Source organism: Balearica regulorum, chromosome 7 (genome assembly GCF_011004875.1).
Source record: "Balearica regulorum gibbericeps isolate bBalReg1 chromosome 7, bBalReg1.pri, whole genome shotgun sequence".
Classification (NCBI taxonomy): domain Eukaryota; kingdom Metazoa; phylum Chordata; class Aves; order Gruiformes; family Gruidae; genus Balearica; species Balearica regulorum.
The window spans coordinates 4,558,125-4,579,572 of record NC_046190.1 but is presented as its reverse complement, the minus strand read 5'-3'; the positions used below and the strand labels follow the sequence as shown (position 1 = coordinate 4,579,572).

At 41.5% G+C, this 21,448-nt stretch overlaps 2 protein-coding genes across 8 annotated transcripts in view; both read right to left on the bottom strand.

Moving 5' to 3' along the window:
* Positions 1 to 21,448, bottom strand: part of FAM53B (family with sequence similarity 53 member B) — a 527,638-nt gene that overhangs the window by 148,684 nt on the left and 357,506 nt on the right. The window lies entirely within an intron of this gene.
* Positions 4,099 to 21,448, bottom strand: part of CHST15 (carbohydrate sulfotransferase 15) — a 50,145-nt gene continuing 32,795 nt past the window's right edge. For all 4 annotated transcript variants that reach the window (XM_075757671.1, XM_075757672.1, XM_075757673.1 and 1 more), the window contains 5 exons: positions 17,876 to 18,022; positions 13,301 to 13,457; positions 9,072 to 9,228; positions 5,905 to 6,052; positions 4,099 to 4,729 (listed from right to left, as the gene is read on the bottom strand). In XM_075757671.1, coding sequence (XP_075613786.1) covers positions 4,539 to 4,729; positions 5,905 to 6,052; positions 9,072 to 9,228; positions 13,301 to 13,457; positions 17,876 to 18,022 — 800 coding nt within the window. In that variant the 3' untranslated portion in view covers positions 4,099 to 4,538. The remainder of the gene's footprint in view (positions 4,730 to 5,904; positions 6,053 to 9,071; positions 9,229 to 13,300; positions 13,458 to 17,875; positions 18,023 to 21,448) is intronic.

Here is a 21,448-nt window from a genome sequence, read left to right as displayed (position 1 = left end):
GTGCTTCTTCCAGTCAGGCAACATGCTTGGCCCAAACACGCGAGGTCTTACAGAAAACACATTTCACATTCTTCTGCAGTAGCAGCAAGAACGTTTGGAAACGATCCTTTCCTCAGCGCCTTTGCGCTCAGGGAAGCTGCATCTTTGCCTGATTACTTTTGTTTAGCTGAGATAAGAGGAAACACAGTATGAGACACACGTTTTCTGAGCTCTTGGCAAAGAGCCACTGCTATGCTTTGGCAAACATGAAAATACATTGTCTTGATAGTAAGTTCAATTTCTTAGCAAATTATTGTTCTGGGGATGTAGGTCTGCTCAGTGCTACAGTGAATCATAACAGTAATATTGAATTATTTCACATCTTGAATGGTCAACAGAAAGGTAAAGGGAATGGGAAGAACATGGGATGAGCCTTATCCTATGTAGGGATTTGCTGTGAAGCTGGAGTGAAGCCACTGAATGGCAGTGGTACACTGCTCTGTGGCTGAAGAAGAGGGATCTGACACCCAGCACTGTCACATCACTCAAGAAAATCCAATGTTATTTTATTTCAGAGTTACCAGATCAATACTATTTTTACAGTCTAGACTAGAAACCAACACCCTTACCTCCAAGACGACCTCCTGACAGTTAATTTGCTACTTTTTGATATTTAGTCATGGCAAAACCCAACAGCATACGGTTGCAATGCATTAAATCAAGAGATCATATTTTGGAGCTCATGAAAAAGATGAAGATATAAAAGCAGCCTCATTGGAGACTTCACTTTTGGAAGGACCACAGGCTCCAAACAGATCATCTATAGCCCCTTTCCCATGTGTTATTGTGCTACACACAACATGGTGACACTCAGTGCACCAACTGCTCTTTGTTGAGCTTATCCATGCTTGGGCATACGTGGTCTTCACTGTCGACCTTGGTACAGGGAACCTTCAACCTTTCTCCTTCCTGTGAGTCAGAAAGAGGTAAGATCTTGATCTAGCAGAGATGACAGATACATTCATTAACTTCTAGTGCTGGTAAGATAATATAGAATCACAGACTGGTTTGGGTTGGAAGGGACCTCAAAGCCCATCTAGTTCCAACCCCCTGCCATGGGCAGGGACACTCTCCACCAGACCAGGTTGCCCAAAGGCTCATCCAACCTGGCCTTGAACACTGCCAGGGATCTAGGGGCAGCCACGGCTTCTCTGGGCAACCTGTGCCAGTCCCTCACCACTCTCACTGAGAAGAATTTCTTCCTATCTCATCTAAATCTCCCCTCTTTCAGTTTAAGGCCATTCCCCCCTGTCCTGTCACTCCCTGCCCTTGTCACCAGTCCCTCTCCAGCTTTCTTGGAGGCCCCTTTAGGGACTGGACGGCTGCTATAATGTCTCCCCGGAGCCTTCTCTTCTCCAGGCTGAGCAACCCCAACTCTCTCAGCCTGTCTTCATAGCAGAGGTGCTCCAGGCCTCTGATCATCTTCATGGCCTCCTCTGGACTTGCTCCAATGTCTTTCTTGTACTGGGGACCCCAGAGCTGGATGCAGTACTCCAGGTGGGGTCTCACCAAAGCAGAGCAGAGGGACAGAATCACCTCATTTGACCTGTTGGTCAGACTGCTTTTGATGCAGCCCAGGACACAGTTGGCTTTCTGGGCTGCAAGCACACATTGCCGGCTCATGTTGAGCTTCTTGTCCACCAACATCCCCAGGTTCTTCTCCTCAGGGCTGCTCTCAATCCATTCTCCACCCAGCCTGTAGTTGTGCTTGGGATTGCCCCAACCTACATGCAGGACCTTGCACTTGGCCTTGTTGAAATTCATGAAGTTTGCAAGGACCCACCTCTCCAGCCTGTCAAGGTGCCTCTGGACAGTATCCTTTCCCTCCAGCGTGTTGACCGCACTACACAGCTTTATGTTGTCGGCTAGCTTGCTGAGGGTGCACTCAATCCCATTGTCCATGTCGCTGACAAAGAAGTTATACAGCGCTAGTCCCAATACTGATCCCTGAGGAACACCACTCATCACTGGTCTCCACTTGGACTTCAAGCTGTTGACTGCAGCTTTTACGAGTGTGACCATCCAGCCAATTCCTTATCCACTGATTGGTCCACCTGTCAAATCCATGCCTCTCCAATTTAGAGACAAGGATGTTGTATGGGACAGTGTCAAATGCTCTGTACAAGTCCAGATAGATGACATCACTTGGTCTTCCCTTATCCACCAACTCCGTAATCCCATTGTAGAAGGCCACCAAATTTGTCAGGCGCGATTAGTGAAGCCATGTTGGCCGTCACCAATGCAATATCATTAGATCATGGTTGTAGCTGATAACTACATGGAGATATTTGACCATGGCAGATCAGGTAAGCAAATATTCTGTATAGTTATTCTGACCACACAGTGTTCGCTCTAATTCAGAGCACAGCTGGCAGAAATCTTTAGTGTAAATAAACTGTTGACTGAAAATTTTACATTTGCAAACAGTGGTGAATTTATTCTGATTTTCTGATTCATGCTGCCATGATACTTTTTTTGTACTGGTAAAATAGTCCATTCTCAGTTCTCTAACCGTTTTTGGTCTGTAGGCACTTCTGAACTAGAACTGATCTGTTCTGGCTGTCTAGAACTGCTTCCCTAAATTACTTGCTTTAGGCTTTCCAAACACCAGATTGAATTCTTTTTTAAACAGCACATTACCAGTTGGCAAAGGACCTGGAAATGGACTTTTGTTACAAAAGTCTCACATCATCAATCATATTCATGTGTGAAATGTTCAGGATTCATGAAGTTTTCAGCATTAAGTCTCTTAGAAACACAGGAAGTGAATAACATGTCCCCACGGAGAAGGATGGGGAATAGTTACCCTTAGTATTTGTAAATGTATTTGTGAATCCATCAGTAAGCTATATTGTGGGGTCCAACAAAAAGGTCAAAAGGGCACATGAAGCCAATTAGAGATGATTCTTTGGGCTTTTGCTACCTGATAGCTAGATACCAGCTTCATTTGACCCACTCAATACGCATTCAGGGAAGAAACAATCCATTTAGCCCCCAAAAGGAAATTATCAACAGGAAGCATTTTCATTTGTCTCTTAAAAAAAGGCCCTAGCTTAGGTAGACTATGCTGGCCAGTTCTACCTGCAGGAAAACTGGACACTGTAGCTGACAGCGACCCTAAGCCAGATGTGTTTGAAATCAAGTATTGAATTACTGCACATGTATATAAAAATTTGGCCATTTAATCAAATAAAAAGCTTTCAGATAGTCCAAAGTTTCTCCATAGCTTTCAAAATGTTTGGTTTTTCCCCTCAAGTCTGCATATCTCAACTTTTGAAACTAGATCATAGAATCATAGAATCGTTTTGGTTGGAAAAGACCCTTAAGATTATCGAGTCCAACCATTAACCCAGCACTGCCAAGCCCACCACTAACCCATGTCCCCAAGCACCACATCTACACGTCTTTTAAATCCCTCCAGGGATGGTGACCACCACTTCCCTGGGCAGCCTGTTCCAGTGCTGGACAACCCTTTCAGTGAATAAATTTTTGCCTAATATCCAATAGATGTAGACATCTTTCCTGAAGATGGAAACACATCATGTGCAACTAATCCATTAGTTAACATATCCTTTCTATGAGGATGCGAGATACTATGCATTCTGTCCATTAATGTATTTAACAACAAAATTTCATAATGATTTTAAAATACGTATTTCTTTGCAATGGAGAAGAATAATTGTGTAGTACCTGAAAGAAAACTCCATAAAAGCTCTCCATGGCTTGCAATGGACTTTACATAAAGCCCATTAGTGTGAGTGATATGAATAAATGATACATATTTACACGAACACAATATGGGAGAAAATGGATTTGTTATGCTAAACACTAAATGTGGCCTGTTGTTGAGATTTCAGTCATCCATTCTTACCTGGAATATAAAATTTTCTTTTGCAAGAACTGTGTCTAGGAAAGTCCATTTATGTTGAAGATATAAATTAGACTTGGAAATTTATGTAAATGTAATTATCCTTTATCTTTGTTTCAGAATTAATGAAACACAAAAACCTTAGTGCAAGTGAAGCCCATTTGTGAATACACTGACAAAAATAAACGAAATTTTAGGTTCAATTCAATTAAAAATTTTAATGACTAAATGACATTCATAGTTTGAAAAAATGAATAACATATATTGAAAATGAGATTATAAGCGTAATTGTAGGAAACTGATGCTAATTCTGTGCAGCATCTTAGAGAAGGTTAAACTTCAACATCCCCACGAAGAGTGTAAAATATCATCTTTGTACCAATGCTTTTCCACTCTACTCTTTTGCCGGGGTAAAAGAAGTTGCAATAAACTGATAAGCAAGATGCTTTACATTCTCACAAGGAAAATGTGGTATAACTGTCGTGAAGTGTGCTGACTGAAGGTGAGAATCTCAGCTCATCAATCGGCTTCTCTTTGGAATGGGAAAAATGTAAATATCCACGCACAAAAATAGAATTTAAAAAAATAAAAACTCCTTTAAGCACTGTATTTGTGGCACTAAATTTACATATTACGTCCTCTTCCATAAAAAAGCATCATCAAAAAGAACTTGTGCCAGTTTTGTATTAAAAGGCCTATAGAAATCTCTTAAAATTGCCTTTGTTGTTGGTAGCATAGGTCCCAGACTTCTGTCTTCAGGTCGCCTAGTGTTTGATGCAGGACTCTTTGTAATCAGAGCTTCTTGTTTCTCACTTAGAGGTGCTGTGGAAAAATAGAATATTATCATAAAATATTTCACCAAGAATGCCCATGCTAAAGAAGACAAATGACTAACTCTGAAGGTTTGCCAAGGGAAGACAAATGGAATTTCTGTTAGCAGTGATGATGTTTCAGAATGTTGAATACAGGCTTAGATTAGTAAAATAAATCACTGTTAATAAATATGGAAATAATACGTTTTCATTTCACATTAATTAATCATCTCTACAACAAGCAGCATACATAATTTCTGAAGGAAATAATTTGTTTTCAGAAAACAACTATGACATTGAATACAACTTCCTGTCCATTTTGGAGCTGCAATTATTTTCTACTGTTATTTCATTTTATGATGTGAGTTGTCTAATGTCTGGTAGAAACTCTACAAGCTTCACTCATGTAAGCCCTTTTTTGTTTGTTTTGGAGGCTATCAGTGGGATCAAAGTGGTACACAGGTATAGTGATGCCCCTATTCCAGGAATAAATCTACAATGTACTTCAGCAAGATAAAAACCCACAGACTTTTCCAGTGTAAACCACATTCAGGAAGAAGATGCCAAGCTCTTCATCTGTTCAATCTGCTACATTCAAACTTTCTCATCATCTAGACCAGTGTTTGGACCAGCCAGACTATTTTGCAGCCACATTTTCATCCTCTTGCTACTGTCAAATCAACATTGGGCAACATTTTGTCTGCCAGCGTTTCTCCGAGGATTAGCAACAGATGTCTCAATCAACACAGCAAAAACACAATTCTCCCCGGCTAGAAACGCAACCTTTCATCGCACTCAGATTTAGATTCTGGATTGCATGTACACCATGGTAGCACTTCAAGTTGTTTAAATTGCGTGGGATAGCTCTTGCACCTACGTAAGCCCATGACAAACAAGCCCTGACTGCCTTCAGAAGCAGGACTGGCTTCCGTATGGTAAGATATGTCCCTACATTCTGAACGATTTAGATTTTTCTCTTAAGATAGACTTAAGATCTTCTACCACCAGCCTTTCTATGGGAATTTGGGAATTTTAATTTTGCTTGACTCCAGGGAACAAGATTGCTGCATCCTTCAAGAGAGATTCTTATGCTTCTATTTTGTCTCTTAATAAAGCAAAAATGACCTAGAAGAAGGATAATAATGATTTTTTGCACTTATCTCAAAAAAGCCAGAAGACACCTACCCAGATCCAGAAACTGGAACACCATGTGCATGGTGTATTTCACATTTGATGCATGATCCTCCAAGCGAAGAACAAGAATCTGATCTTTGTCAAAAACCGTCAGCCAGTCCAAAAGATACACAACGTAGAGCCCAACCTGTAACCTTACCTGTAAACACAAAAAACACAAATCAAATTCAATTCATCTTACAACCTTCTAGTAGTAACAAACCAACAGTCACCTCTGTCTTCTGGGGAAAAATCCCAAATATGTGCCTTGGAGGAAGCATGAAAAGACAGTATCTGAACATTTTTTAATTTTCCTCTTGTTTTCAATGCAGCTTAAGGAAATCTTTGCAAATGGCCTTTCTACTGGTTAAAGATGCCATTTAACTAAAGGCTTGGCTGTGCACTTGGTGCATCAGGCAGAGCTCTGCGTAAAAGCGCTGCACAGAGACAACCATATGCAGAAGGATGCTCGGCCACCTCACCTCCATGCTCCTTTGTGCTTGGGATGACCCAGCCTTCATGGAGACACTGAGGGCTGTTAGACCCTGGATGAAGAGCAGTGGAAGGGAAGATGCTAAGTCCTGCTACCTTCTTCAGGCCCTTAGGTTGCTTATTTCATCTTGATTATCAGCTGCACCAGATCATGCTGCCACGAGTAGTACAAATATTCTGATTTTGTGTAGGAATTAGATTTGGGTGTATTCACTCTGATTGTAAACATTAGATTTAGATCTAAGCTGCAGTAGAACTGGCTGCCCGACAGTGTTACTGGTGCATTGTCTGAGTATGCAATGAGAGCGCCAGACTACGTTAGACCAGAGTTGTGAAAAGGCAGTTTTCAGCCTGTCCTGACCTAATCTCTGTTTTTCTTCCCTCCTCAATTTTACATAACAAGTTGAAACATAAAAAGGGTAGTCTGGTGTTCTTAAAAGTCCAACCTCCAACTGTGCTTATAAATATTTTTCTAAATCCCTTCAGGCTCAGAAGAGAGAAACACGAATCCCAAGTCATAAGCATCTTTCATAAAAGAGACTTAACATCTTCAAGTCGCATTACCGCAGAACCAATGAAGTCAGATAACATGAGTCTCTTTCACTTCTTGCACTGACTCCTGTGACCTACATTGATACCTAAATTCCAGTAAGATAAGCCATATTTTGAATTTTTGCCAAGTCATTAATATCACAATGTATGATTCTGATGTGTGTTGTTTGTTGCTTATAACCATAAGCTTCCATATTTAGCAGACTTCTTTATATTTGATTGAAGCATCACCCCAACGTGTAATACTACTGGGAGGGCAGCACTCCAGCCCTCAGCTAATCCCCTCTTCCACCGAACACTGGGCAAACGTGTGGCCCAGCGATGGGGTTTGCTCTTCCTTCTCCTGGGAGATGGAGGTGAGTGGAAGGCAAGCATCGCTTCATGGTAAAGTTTGGGATTGCGGAACTTTCCCACACGGGCTAGGAATCTTTTTTTAAAGCTTCTCACCAGAAAGAGGAACTTTAACTAGTATGTCCCTGTAATTTTCAGTTTTCTTGGGATCAGCGAGAACCTTTATTTTCTTCCCTGTACAGTGTGTTGTACCAACTTCTCTTTCATCCCTGTTCTTCTGAACCAGACTGTCTCCTTCCATAAAGCTCCAGTGCTTCCCCCTATACATCAAAGGCATCAGTAGAGTGTCCCAAGCCATTCTCCCCTCCGTAATATCCATTTCTGCACTTTCAGTTTGATCACTCTGGCTCGGCAGTCCTTTCTCCGGGTAATATGCTTTTCACTGACTCTAAGTGAGGATAAGCTGACAAACACCCCTTTCTTTACGGGTTAGCAGCTACCAGCAGCGACGACGACTATGACACCTCTCTCGTTTCAGGAATATATTAACAAATAGCAAACCAAAATAATTCTGGTGTAGTCTCACAATAAGCAATCTAATGAGCTCACAGGGGAAAATAATCCCTACTTTTTCAATATGTAGCAAACCATGCACGTAACAGACTTCAGCAACTTGGCTGAAGCAGCAGCTAAAAAAAGCCCATTGAGGAGCACAGTTAGCATTTGTGTTTTATTACAAACACCTGCTTGTGGCTCTCTGGAAAGAGGCATCCTCCGTTCATTTTCAAAAGTATCTTCTTCAGAGGGCTGCCTAAGACAACAAATGAAGATTGGTTCTGCACCCTGAGGATGAAGATAAGAGGAAAAATTTTCCTGCTGGTTCTCTCTCTGCCTTTCTCTCCCCACACTGGAAAAAAAAAATGCATTTCTGCAAGTAGATGGCTGGAAAATACTATGATACTGCCCGGCAGCAGCTCGTGTCTGTGGAGGTCCTGGAGGCTATCATCAAAGACGCAGCTCCGGTCTACCTGCCAAGGTAAGTAGGAGGAATGTCCTGTTTGCCCTGCTGCTGTGGGGCTCAGGCCTGTGCAATACACACTTTTATGCTGATTTTATTGAGTGGAGGAGGCAATAACTTCACCCCAGAGACAAAGGAGAGAAGTATTCCCTCTGAGTCCTTTACAGCCTGAGCAAATAAAAGAGGATCGAATGGCAAACTGGCCAGACGTGATACTTCAAGCCAATCTCTTCCATGTTATTCTGCAAAGGCTTTTTGCTCCCTGCCTCAAGCAAAATGTGAAGTCAGTTCTACACTAAAAATGTGAATTTTGGAATACTGAGCCTGTAATACTCATCCATTTCCCTGCCAGCAGTTTCTGTATTTCCTTTTATCATTTCCTGATGTGCACAATTAAAAAAAAAAAAAGGAAGGTTTTATCTAGTTATTGGTAGCTTTTTCTTGAGACAGAATACATAATTTGTTCTGATTTTGAGGCAATTTTGTACCACAAAGATCCTTGCCAGAGCTACTTTTTGGAGAGATCTGCAAAAAGCTCACACGTTAAACTGTAATCTTCACTAAATGTGCTCTCCATACGCTTGCACAATAGAAAGATTGTATTATTACTATTGGCATTCATCAGGGAACAGACTGAGGAGGCAGCTGAGCCAGTACATCAGCTTTTACATGCTTACATATATATTTATGTCATCCGCTTTACAAATGAAAAGAGAGAAAGCATTATTTCTCGATGCTTATTGGCACAGTATTTTGGTATTTTAATAACCTTGACATAACATACCATTAAAGAAGCAATCAATCAAATGTTCTTGGAAATACGTACAGGCATGGCATTGTTCAGGGTGTTGTTGTAGACACAGGCTCTCAGTGAGTAATCCAGCATGCAATTTTCAAACAGCTGCAGTGATTCCGCCACTTTTTCATGAAAATCTTCCGCAGATTTATTAGCACTTGCAAAGTACAGATAATCGGAGTACAATCTGTGAATGAGATACGTGTAAGTAAGTGACAGAGGAAATGAAAGAAGATTTATTTACATGACAATGGCAATCAGTTACATGAATCGAGGGAAAGGGTACATGTGTGTAACATTGCCTCATCGACAGCCTGTTCAGCCAGTGACACATTTTCTATTCATTTTGATGGGTTTTGGCTCAGAGTAACATCCACTCCAGGGAGCTGCTAAACATTATCCCTGCTGTCAAGGTCAGCATCTCTTGAGAACTTGACCCTAGTAATTGTGCAAGGCAATGTTTTCTCCTGAAAGCAAATTTTTCACATGTATGTACTTTAAATTTGTGTTATCTATGAAGAGTAGAACTGGTCTCAGCTGACATGGGTACCCCTCTGTATTTGGTGCTCCGTGCTGCCATGGATAGAAACACTCCTCGTCTCAAAAGCTTAAAGTTGAAATCAAAACCAACAGAGGAATGTGATGGGTTAGAGAGTGATTTTTATGCGATTACCAAGCTGGCCATCATAAAAAATAGGAAAGAGCCCTTATTTCCTAGTTTTTGCAGAAAGCTTCCCCTCCAATTCCATATTGTTTCTACGTTGACTTTCCATCAAAACCTCCCTATTTACAGCATTCTACCTCTTGGGTTTTTTAAGCTGAAATACTGCATCTACAGTCTGTAGCACCGCACTCTCCAAGCGGTCCCACCTCTGTCTCGAGGACAGCAGGACGTGGTCCCATGCGTGTTGGCAGCTGGCAGGTAAGCACAGCCCCTGCACCAGCTGCTGCTGTGAGCAAAAGCCACCAACAACAGGAATTTCTTCAAGCTACAGCAGAGCAGTATCCCCTCAGTGCATGTTTTTAGCACAAGTTTTACAATTGCTTTGTATCACTGAAAAAAGATTATCTAAAATCAAGTCCCTTGGAGGTGGGGGGGGGAACAACCCAAAACCTACAGGCAATAAAATATCTACTTTAGCATTAATCCCTGAAACCTCGATTAAACTTTTCCAAGGTAAACATCGTTCAAAGAGACAAAGGAAATGCTTGGACATAGCATAAATATTAGACTGTGAATCGTCCACTGAACATGATATTTTAATTTTCTTTCATATTTAGGCTTACAAACTATGACCAGAACTGCAGTATTTTGGAGACAGTTTTGTAGCACTTGAGAAGTCACCTCCCCTGGTGTGTTTGCAGCCCAAATATCACACCTCCACAGCACCCACCTGTCAACACAATTCCAGAAATCCTAGATATCGTTCAGCCTCTTTCAAAAAACACAGGTGTCTAAAAAAATTACCTAAAAAAATCGATGTATTTAGGTCTCATTTTATAGCTGCAATAACCTTTTGTATTGCACTTACTTTATTTATTTTTTAACTTCCCTAGATTTCCACAGGTACTTAAAAATTCATCATTTAATTTAGAAAGTTTAGGCTCTAATCCAGCAAAGCACTTAAGCACAGGAATAGCCCCTCTGCACTCATTATTTATGTTAGTGTTTTGCAAGAACAGGATTTTAATTCCCATATGAAACAAATGAAGACTCTTTGTTCATTTAAAAAGCAAGAAAAGGATGCAGGATGCTTTTTATTCAATTTTTTTACACACTTTTAAAAAGAAAAATCACAGCAAACTATAGAAGATGAGGCAGAGGCACTCAATGTTATCTGTAGGAGTCACCAACTAAGAAAGACAAAGACTCTGATTTTTGTCCAGTTCTCCCCAGTCTGGCAAATGCACTTCAGACAGTTTTCATTAAATGAAAAAACTCCACCTCAGAGCAGAGGGAGGGTACCAGGCTTGGACCAGACTGGTCAGACATCCTGTTTCAAAGCGATGCCCACCAGTGCTTGAGGACCACAACCATGGCACCACGTGTGTCCTCTCCCTCTGCAATGGCAGACCTTGGGTCCCTCTCGCTGCACCCACCAAAGAGCCATCCCACCAGCACAGGGTACGAGGACAAGCTGGGGAGAAGCTAAGGGACAAAGCCAGCCAACTTCAACCAAATTAGGCACACGACAGTATCTCCTGCTTGCAGAAAAGTGCGTACATGAACAAGACTCAGGCTTGTCCAGCTCCTCCCAGGGATGGCAGGACCAACTGCTCCTGGCAGAGCAGGTGAAAAGCTTCTTGCTGGGGGAAATCAGCCAGCAGCCATCACGTACAGCATGGCCCTGGCTGCAATTTTATTTAAAAAGGTTTAATGTGACTGCTTAGTATTTCTAATCATCCATTAAAATTAATGCATCATTTTAAAGACTTGCTGACATCTTATGGAAAACTATGTTCTTGAAGACAAGTTCTCTCTCTGCAGGGCAGCTGAGATTTTCTATATTTCTTTCCATCTGTTTTTAATTCTGGGGACATCTGTTTGGAAATAAAATCTTTGCTGATTAGGATTTCAGCTGTTCCGGCTACTTGAAGTCATTACCCTCAATCACCATCCATTACAACGAAATAATGATGCCATCGACGCCCACCATCACAAACCTTGATGTCCCTTCTCCGAGTATCCCTGGTTGGAGGACAGACCAGACTCTGTGCAGGTTAGATCAGACCCTGTCCCAGACCCTGTGCAGCATCCTTGTCCTCCTGGCTGCTGCAAGGCAGCTGCCCCGCTGCCCTGCATCGCCGATGGAGCTGCCCCTTCTGCCACGTCTCCTTTTGCTGCTGCAGCTCAGATGAGCGATCAGCAACAAGGGCAGAGGGAATCGTAAACAAAAAGAAACCAGTTTATCATAAATACAGTAAGGGGGATGAAGCTGGCTTTTTTACCTCACCCTTATTAAAGCTGGCAAAGACGTACACTCACATTACAGAGGGTGGTTAAAGCAATCAGGGAATTTGTCAGTAATTTACACAAGAAAGCCACGCCAGCCAGCTCTCTCACAGAAAATTACTGTTCAGTCCTGAGGTCAGGAGATGCCGTTCAAAGTTGAGAACTGTATTTCATGACAGAGGAGATGGGAAGCACTCGCCCTGCTCTGCCTCTCACCAGAAGTCACGTCCTGCCACCGGGGAAGCTCGTCAAGGAGCACGCGTCCCTTCCCGCTGCCCAGTTGCTCTGTGCAGCTGCCGGGCAGCGGAGTACGGGCTGCCTTCACAAGCGCCCCATGCCTGCCCTTCTCCCAGTGCCCAAGCCTGGTCCCCACCATCATCGGCACCCCCTTCTCTTTGCTGGGTGTTTCTGGGGCTTTGCCCTTGAGCGCTGACCTAGCCCTAAATATCCTGAGTATCCCTAGGGAGCAATTCACACCCCCTTGGTCTAATCCTTTCGGACTCTGCCTCCATGCCCTCCACCCTTCCCATTATCCTCATCGTTATCATCCTCCTGCAGAGGACACAGTGGAAAGAAATGCCCTAGAAATCTGGAGGAAGATTGGAGGGAAAAAGTGAAGTGCAAGTGGAAAGAAAGGCATTCATGGCTAACACAATGGAAAACCATTCAAGAACTCTGCAAAAGTAGAGCCCTTCCACTGCAGGCAAAGTCAGGAAGACCAAGGATGAAGTCCTAAGCAGCTGCTAGCTGTGCAAGCTAAAATTGTCTAAGGAAGCTTTATATAAGTGCTGCACCAAACATTTTTAAGGTTAAAAAGAGTTTTTATCATTTGCTGACTCTGGAGCTATTTGCAATCTTTTAATCATTTTGAACAGTATACCCCTTGGAGACATAAACCTTATTATTTAACATGAATTGAAGCACTTCACAGGACCACTTATGCCAAGACATGTAAATGCAGTGCCGCAGTCAATCTAGCGAGCCCTGCTGAGAACCAGGGCATATTAGCTCAGGTAGATGGAGTTATATTGCATTTGGCAAGGTATAAATTTAATTTTTTCAAAGTAGCCCAGGTGTCCATGCATGGCATTCACTGTGGCATTTACATTCACATGCCCCTCTTTAAAACACTATCACAATTACGTATGCCAAAATACACAGAGCAAGACCCCTTGGCACCTCTCGTTATAAACCAAGTAACTCTGTCAAATCCCATGTGAACATTTATTTGCATCCAAGAGAGCGAATAAAATTATTACAGTAAGAAATTTTTCTTGCATATTTTAGCAACGTGATCCTTGCTCACCTTTCAACCGGGTCTCTCAGCATGATGATAAGTTTGGCATTTGGTTGGGAGGCATGGATAAAATCCTGGATTAAGAAGGGAGGTTCTCCTTCAGTACTGTTGTCATAAAAGAAAATCCAAGCGTTGTTGTCCCACATCGTCGAGGCACTGGCCTCCCCTGGAAATTAAAAGCATCTCTGCTAGTAACTCATTTCATTCTGTGTATTGGAGTGGAAATCAGCAGGATTTTGAACTGGTGTAGACTGTTTAAAATTGACTCTATTAATTTCAACATACCTTTCTTCTTGCAAATTGATCTGGCCAATGCTCCCCAGAGCCAGAGCAGTCACACTGCCTCGTACCTTTGTGAAGGTAGCGATGGTTATGGCAGGTTTTATGTAATCCCACTTGAAATAGTACTGTCCACTAACCACGCTGCTTCCCGTTAGTGGTTAACACAAGCAAATACATTTGATCTGGGCTGGAATGGACTGCTCAGGGTTTTGGCACATCCTCGAGCGAGGAGGCAGGGGCTCGTCGCTGCTGAAGACCTGCCATGGTCTCTGTAGCACCCCAAGGGTTGGTTTTAATGCTCCTGATCTCAGAGAAGTAACTTGCTAACAAATTGTACAATTGGACACAAACTTAAGGAAAAAAAGTGGAAACCACCTCTCCAGCGGATCAAGTGTTTAGAACATAAATATAAAAAAGAGCACTAACCAGCTGAATTGTTACGGCTGTTTGAAATTTCCCTTTTTGCGAATTATCCATTATTGGAGCTTTTTTATATAACTACAGTTATTCATGTAGATTAAGTCAAATAAACTATTTACTAACAATTAGATAAAAGGTCTATAGAATAAATAACACATTTGGTTAAATGCCAGATTCTGACATCCTTAGTTTCTGAAGAAGCTTGCTCTGAAAGTAATACTACAGGGAGAAACACAATCAGTAATGTCTCTGCTAGAACAAGAGATATGGTGCTTCGGCTGCTAAATAAATGATCTGATATGATGTTTTGAATTGTGTAATCTTCCCTGTATTTTTAAGTAATACTGGCATTTATGTGGCACACTACCATTTAATAAAACATATATAGAAGCTTTTTGGAAACTTCCACTCTCTGACAGTCTTATGAGAGCTAATTCTTGTTAATGAGGCTTTTTGAATCGAAAGGAATGAGATTAAAAAAAATAATGTTGTAGGTTTATATACTTGCACATGATTTGCTTTTTTTCTCTCTCTCCTGGGAAAGTCCAATAAAAATTCTAAAAGATGGCCAAAACACAACATGAAAAAGGCTCTAATCTTCAGCTTAACATAATGTGCTACATTAATAAAGTCTAGGAGTTGTTAGAAAACACATTAATCTTCTGTCATGTTCATTTTGCCTCTTTTCAAAAGGAGGAGATCAGGTCCATTGGCTAAAGCTCGGTGTCCACAACAGCCCTGCTTTTCCATCCTGAATTAATTAGCCAAAGCACTGCCTAATCATCGGTGGGCTTTGACTTGTCAATTAAAACTCAATTAGCCCAGCTCCCACGCTGAGTGTAGCAGGAAGACGAAAGACTAAATATAGGAGAAGAGCTGAGATAGCCGTACCGCAAAACCACCATGCAGCTATTTCTGCGCTGTCGGAAGATGGTGTAATGCAAATGGGTAGAAGCACTTGCATACACAGATTTTCAGCATAGTGCACTCCAGGGATGAGAGCAACCTTGGAAAGTCACTGCTACATCTCCTTGGCAGGAAAGACTAGGCTTAAACTGCTCCCTCAAAAATGTATGTCTAAATCATGCCGAAGATTAAAGTCTATGACTTGATCCAGCCATCTATTTCTCTCAGCAGACCTCTGATCATATTTGATGCTCTATTGGATTTATTCCAGCTAGCTCATACATAGTGACCAATCCTGAGCATAAGAACATCTGCTTACACATGTGCTATCTGAACTAAATAAAATCAGCGCATTTACATATATACGGGCAGATTCTCTTAACATCACAGACCAGAATACTCCACAGACATCGTTTCAGCTGGATCAGCTGCCACCACCAAAAATCTGCAGGCAGCATACGAGCAAGGCACCCAACCGAACCATGCTAAAGCGTTAACAGGGACTCAAGGTGATGCTCTCATGCAGTCGGTCCAGGATAGCCTGGGTTCAAGAAGGCAAATCTCCTCAAAACAAGATGACTGTCAAGAATTAAGGGGGAGGAGGGCTTGGGGAATAAAATCCCCAACATTCTGGTCTCTGCTGACTCTTACAATTATAATTTTCTGAAGCAGCCAAAAATACTCCTGACAATTTGACAGTGTTCCTTTCTGTTTTATAACACAGATTTAATATCTACAAAGACAACGAGCCATACTAAACATGAGATAAATTAAGCACTGCTATAGTAATTATGTCAAGTTACTGCAGTGCAACCAAAAATATATTAATTTTCTAATGGACTTAACATATGAATTAATTACTAAATTGCCTAAAGAATAGATGTATAACCTCTTTATTCAGTCATTAATGGATTAAAATCATATTGTGTTTTCACAAGACATTCCTCTGAATTTATCCTATTAATGATCACAAATAAACAATTGCTGCTTAGAATGCCTCAGGACAGATGAGTGTTGTTCTCTTTGGTTCATCTCTAAGCAGATTTTTTTTGGGGGGGAAATGCAATTATTACTCACTAAGTATAATATCCAGAGAAGCTTAACTTTTCAAAATAATGTAACATGATGAACTACTGAAATGTTTATAGTTTTAATTTGATTTTTTCTTTCTAGTCATCTGAAATAAGAAAATGGAGGATTCCCAGCAAACCTGATATTCATACAGATTCCTTTTAGACTAGCTATCTTTGTTTTGCTTTTTTTTACCAAGGTCATAAAAAGACTAACTTAATGAGTATAATCATTCAGGACTTTTCCTGTAAACTTAATAAGAAAAGCGAACAGAACCTTAATGAAACAAGAAATGAGACAACAGGAAAAAGAAACACAAAGTGAACTCTAGAAAAAGCTGTAACAGGAGGTAAGTAATCAAAGATGTACATTGCAAATTAGATTAGTGAATTTAATTAGTATAAGCACTTCACCCATGAAAGGACAGGAGATATTATTGTAAGTAGGAGGAAAATCTGCAGATGTCCTTGATGGCAACATTTCTTAAGACCCCATCTTGCAAATTTGCTCAATGTTGAATATTTAATAAAGTGAACGATAAGACTCAAATGGAGGCTGAGGAAGTACTGAACAAATGTGACTATAGCCAAGTCTCTGGTTTAAACAATGTAAGACATCGTCAGGATTTCCTCCAGCCAACAACAGGTTAATTTTTTGTGGTTAGAATGAGACCAAAAAAAAATTAATCTGAGGGTATTCCCTCTGAGGGCAGGCAGCAAAAATCTTGTCTGTATTTTCTGTAGAATAATGACTTCAGGTCTACTTGAAAAGCCTCTCTTCAACAGGGGATTGTCTCTTGCACAATTAGTATTTTCATGGAATGTGTCTGGTTTCCCCGGGAAATTTTGAGGTGACAGAGTAAGCCTTGTAAACCTCTCTTCCCCTCAGTTTTCTGATTTTAACGGACAGCAAAAGCAGAATTTAGAAATTTCTGAAGATGCTCCTCATGGGCATTGTAAACTGATGGCACCATGGACCACAGTGGATGAGCACAATGGACTGACCACTGTGTGTCACGGAAAGCAATCCAGGGATCCCTCCCTAGAGCTCAATCCTAACCACAGTCTTCCAAAAGGTACCATACAATTGCATTTCTAAACCATTTTTAATGCTAATCAGGTAATTTAGTATCAACTGAAACTGTAAGATTATCTTCAAATAGTACCCTGTACTGTGCCTCTAGGTTCCACGCCTGAAAAGAGATACAGCGTAAGATAGCTTCAACTTGACTCTCTATATTCCTGCTCTTGAAACTTGCATTATCTTTGCTGATAACAAAGCAGCTCAGGAGTTTAATCATATTTCTTCCAGTCCATCACAGGCTACATGGGGATGATGACACAAAAAAGGGTGGTCCTTCTTCCTACAACCCTTCTTCCTCCATGTATCTTATGTTGGAGCTTGAGAAGAGCTGTGTTACTATCATGGAAACTGTCTCCAGTCAGCTACAGGATTTCTACAGCGCCCATTGTATGTTGTAATACCACAGTTAGTGTGTTATCCCAGACACGTTGCTACAGCCTTTGAATCTGAAGCTACAATCCCGTCACTACAGGCAAACCCTTCGTAACGAAAACAAAATGCAATGTTTGAAGGAGTCACCAAGGTCATTCTCACTCTTTTTTTTAAAAAAAAAAGATTTAATTAAATGCTGATGTTCATCAGACATTTATTGCTTGCTCAGGCATTTTCTAAAGATAATCACAACTTTTTAACAAAGCAAGTAACCACCCTCCAGGAAAAGGCAAGAATTTGCACTATCCGCACACAGCAGAGAAAACCGACATCAGGAACCCTGTGCTGTGAGCCCTTCACATCTGGGAAAATGCCCCTCTCATGCCTCAGCTACGAATGCTGCCAACCTGGAGCTACAGAGTCATAGTTCAGCGGCTGTGTTTGCCCTACCGATTATGATGTTGTTCATCTTGCCGCGCTCTTTTGCTGCTTCGCTCTGCAGCACACCCTGAATCTGATGTGCTGCTAAGTCAAACAGGTCGAGGTAATCTTCCACCGGGTAGCGATCATGAAATCCATCTCTTAGGCGAATGATTCCTAAAAACAGTGAAAAGAGACACGTTTATTTAAAATAAATAATAATAAAAAAAAATAATAATAGCAGGACAAGATTAACCGCTGGTGTAAATCAAAACAGCTTCATTGACATGGCTGGCACTGAGCCAGCTAACGTCAGCACAAAATTAGACCGATGAAGTGTAGTGCTCAGATAAAAGTGCCAATAATGAAGTAGCTGAGATTCGAGATACTATGCGATTAAGCCATAAATTCGGAGTGATAGGAAATATCTTAAGTGTTCTGTTTTATAGTTCCTGCATGAATAGCTTGCATTTATTTTCTTCTAAATTTAGCTTTTGGAATGAATATAAAAGACCAGATTCTGCTTTCATTTGCACTAACATAAATTGAAGTAATATTGGAACTCCCACTAGATTTACTGTATTGAGTTTGAGAACAGGGTCTGATGCCAAAAATGCAAATCAACATGCACTTATCAAAATCAGAAATCTGGGAAATCATTCATGTTTTTGTCTTTCACAAGTATGAAAACAAAGCTCCACGATAGTGTCATCACCTTCTCCTCGCCTTCCCTATACTCCAGGGTGCGCTCAGTATCACCTTCTCCCTGCACTTCTCAGCACTTGAGCAACATCTGTGATTTTATACCCCATTTCCCACTCTTCTTTCCAAATCTAGTCTCACTTCTCCACTTTCTGTACACGCTCCCCATGCCCATCTTTGCATTCTTGCTTCTTGCCATACCACGAGAGAGTTTCTCAAGTGGGCAGTGGTCAAGGACAGTATTGGGAAGGCAACAGAGTAGGAGCAAAGCTAAGAGTATAGAGCAGGACTTCTCAGCTCTCCCCTTCTTGTTCCTGCAAGGCCAATAATTATCAGTTATGTGAGAGGAAAGCTCAGCAAGGGAGTTCTTTTGTCCATTCCATCTGAATTTCCCCTTTAGGAAAGTGTGATTTAATGAGGGTAGAAGAAAGCTCAGCAGTATATTTTGACTTATTTTGAGGGGAATAAAAAAAAAAAAAAAGGGACAAGCATGGTGCTACAGACTGCCTTGGTTTGTTGCTACCCCACTCATGGGAATAGAAATTGTGGCTAAAAGCCAGGAAAGAGAGACAGTCAAGCTGGGACAAAGTCCTATAGAGCATCAGCCATCCCAGCAGAACAGGAAAGTGGTGATCTGCGAAATGGGGTCTCCCCAGGAGGGCTGTTTAGCTTCAGCTGAAATTAGTCAGTCTCATAAAAATCCACTGAATCGGAGGATGCCATAGAACAAAGAGACTTTCTTGTCTAGATAAGTGTTACAAACTAAACCAAGTTAATAGCCAGAAGCATAGGATCATACCCACCAGCTGACTTATAAAAGGGGCTGTCTCAGTTTCACTTATTAGTCTATTTGCCATATTCTCCTTTTTTTTTTAACATATATTTTTAAATAGTAACCATTAGCTAATGTGTTATTGAAGCAGAATGAAAGAACTGAGCCACCAGGAGCAAACTTAATCTTTCATTCTCAATGGCAGACAGCCTGAGATGATCAGAAGATCCTCTCCACAGATCTCCTGCCCATGCGATCACAAGCTCTGCAATCTTTCCTCATTCTACAGCTTTACAAATTTTCAAGATCTTCAAGGATCTGCACTTGGTCCCCAGTGGCTGACCACAAGACTATGCAAGTGAAGGGTTTGTGAATGCCAGCAGAGAGATAGGAACTCATCCTTGTTCTCAAAGTATATGCATTCCAGCCTGATTTCTTACACTCTTCTGCCTGTTTCGTAGGTCCAGTTCTGAGCTTTAGTGAGTCCAGTCTTGCTTTACAGCAGCTGGATGCACTACTTCCTCCAACATTGATTCCATATCTTTATGTTGAGGCTAATGTAGGTGTAGAGAACTACTTAGTATAAAGGATTTTAGCTTAACGTACCAGCTCAGTTCAGCCTTTCCTGCGAGCACTCTCATGGAACACAAGATCTTCCACAGATGGTTTTGCTGTCAGTCCCTGCATCTACACATCCAGAGACAAGCAGCACGGCATTTGTGCTGGAAGGCATCCAAGTCTAAAATCCCCTTTCTTCACTGATCTGACTTTTCACCTTCAGGTCAGGAGGTAATTCTTATCACTTATCTTCAGTCAGCCACTGACTGTGATGAACGAGTGCCTTCTCATGGGGCTTCAGGGGGCACCACAATGCTTCTCTTATTTGACTACTCAATTCACACTGGTACCTCCAGTGTCTCCTAAATTGGACCAAATTATCTCAAAAGCAAAACTGTCTTTTTGTCATATTGCTTTAACTCTTAGTTTATAACAAACATTGAGAAAATATTTAAAATACTTATCTCAGCCACTTACTTATGACATTTGGAAAGGAAGAAAATCCAAACTCTAAGAACCCAGCAAAATCATGAAATCCTGGCTCTGTGGCTGAGCCCTTGTCCTCATTGAGCATTGAGGAACAAAGCCCCATCCGCAGGAGCTCAGAGGTTCTTCTGGGCTCCAGGGTGCAAGGAAGGGAGGTGGAAATGGCAACATCACATGTAGGAGAAATAAAGAATTGAAGGTATGACCCCAAAATAAAGGACAGAAGCAGCACTACAGGTGTCCTGGTCCCTCAGAAAGTGTCTTTCCTTGCCTTTAGCCACCGCAGTTCATTAGAAGAGATAGCTTCCCATTTCAAGGAAGCTTAGAAAAGCACCAAAGGCAAGTAGTGATGCAAAGTCCTGATGAAAAGATCTACCCCATGCTAGGCTTTTTCTTGTTCCAAAGGCAGTGCCTGCAGTAAAGCAACAGCAAATGAGAAACAGAAGCAAAGATGTCACCGTAAAATAACCAGTGTCTTCCTCTTGGAAATAGTAATATCACAGAAAAGCCTGTGATCTTTGATACCAAAGTCGCACAAAGTGAGAGCATACCAGCACTTAACAGCTAGACCCAACAGTGGGAAAATCCAGAGCCTGGGTGGAATGCAGCCACTGTTACATGCATCTTCATTTAGAGGAAGGCACTAAGCACTCAGCAGAGTCAGGAATTGAAAACGGGTCTTCTGCACCTCATCTAGTCTCTAACCACAAGACTGACCTTCCTTGGTGCCCGGGGAAGAGAGAACAAGAAGGACATAACACTTCAGGTGGATAAAACAATGCACTCAGCCACACGGCCCTCAGACACACTTTGAAGGTGCAATCATGAGGGGTACATGCATTTTTCTCCAACAGGCCATAACCTCAGCTATTCAAGTCTACCTTCAGAGATGAAGGGTCACTTCATGAAATATTGATGTCATCCAGGGAAAGAGCATCAAAAATATGTGCAGGTTCCTCAGTGTGAGAGAGCCTTCTCATGCATACCATCTCTACTGTTCAGTGCCTGACTAGAGCTGCAACACTAATGAAGTTCTTACCACAAAGCACAGTTGTATTTATGGAACCATAAGGACTGAAGCCACC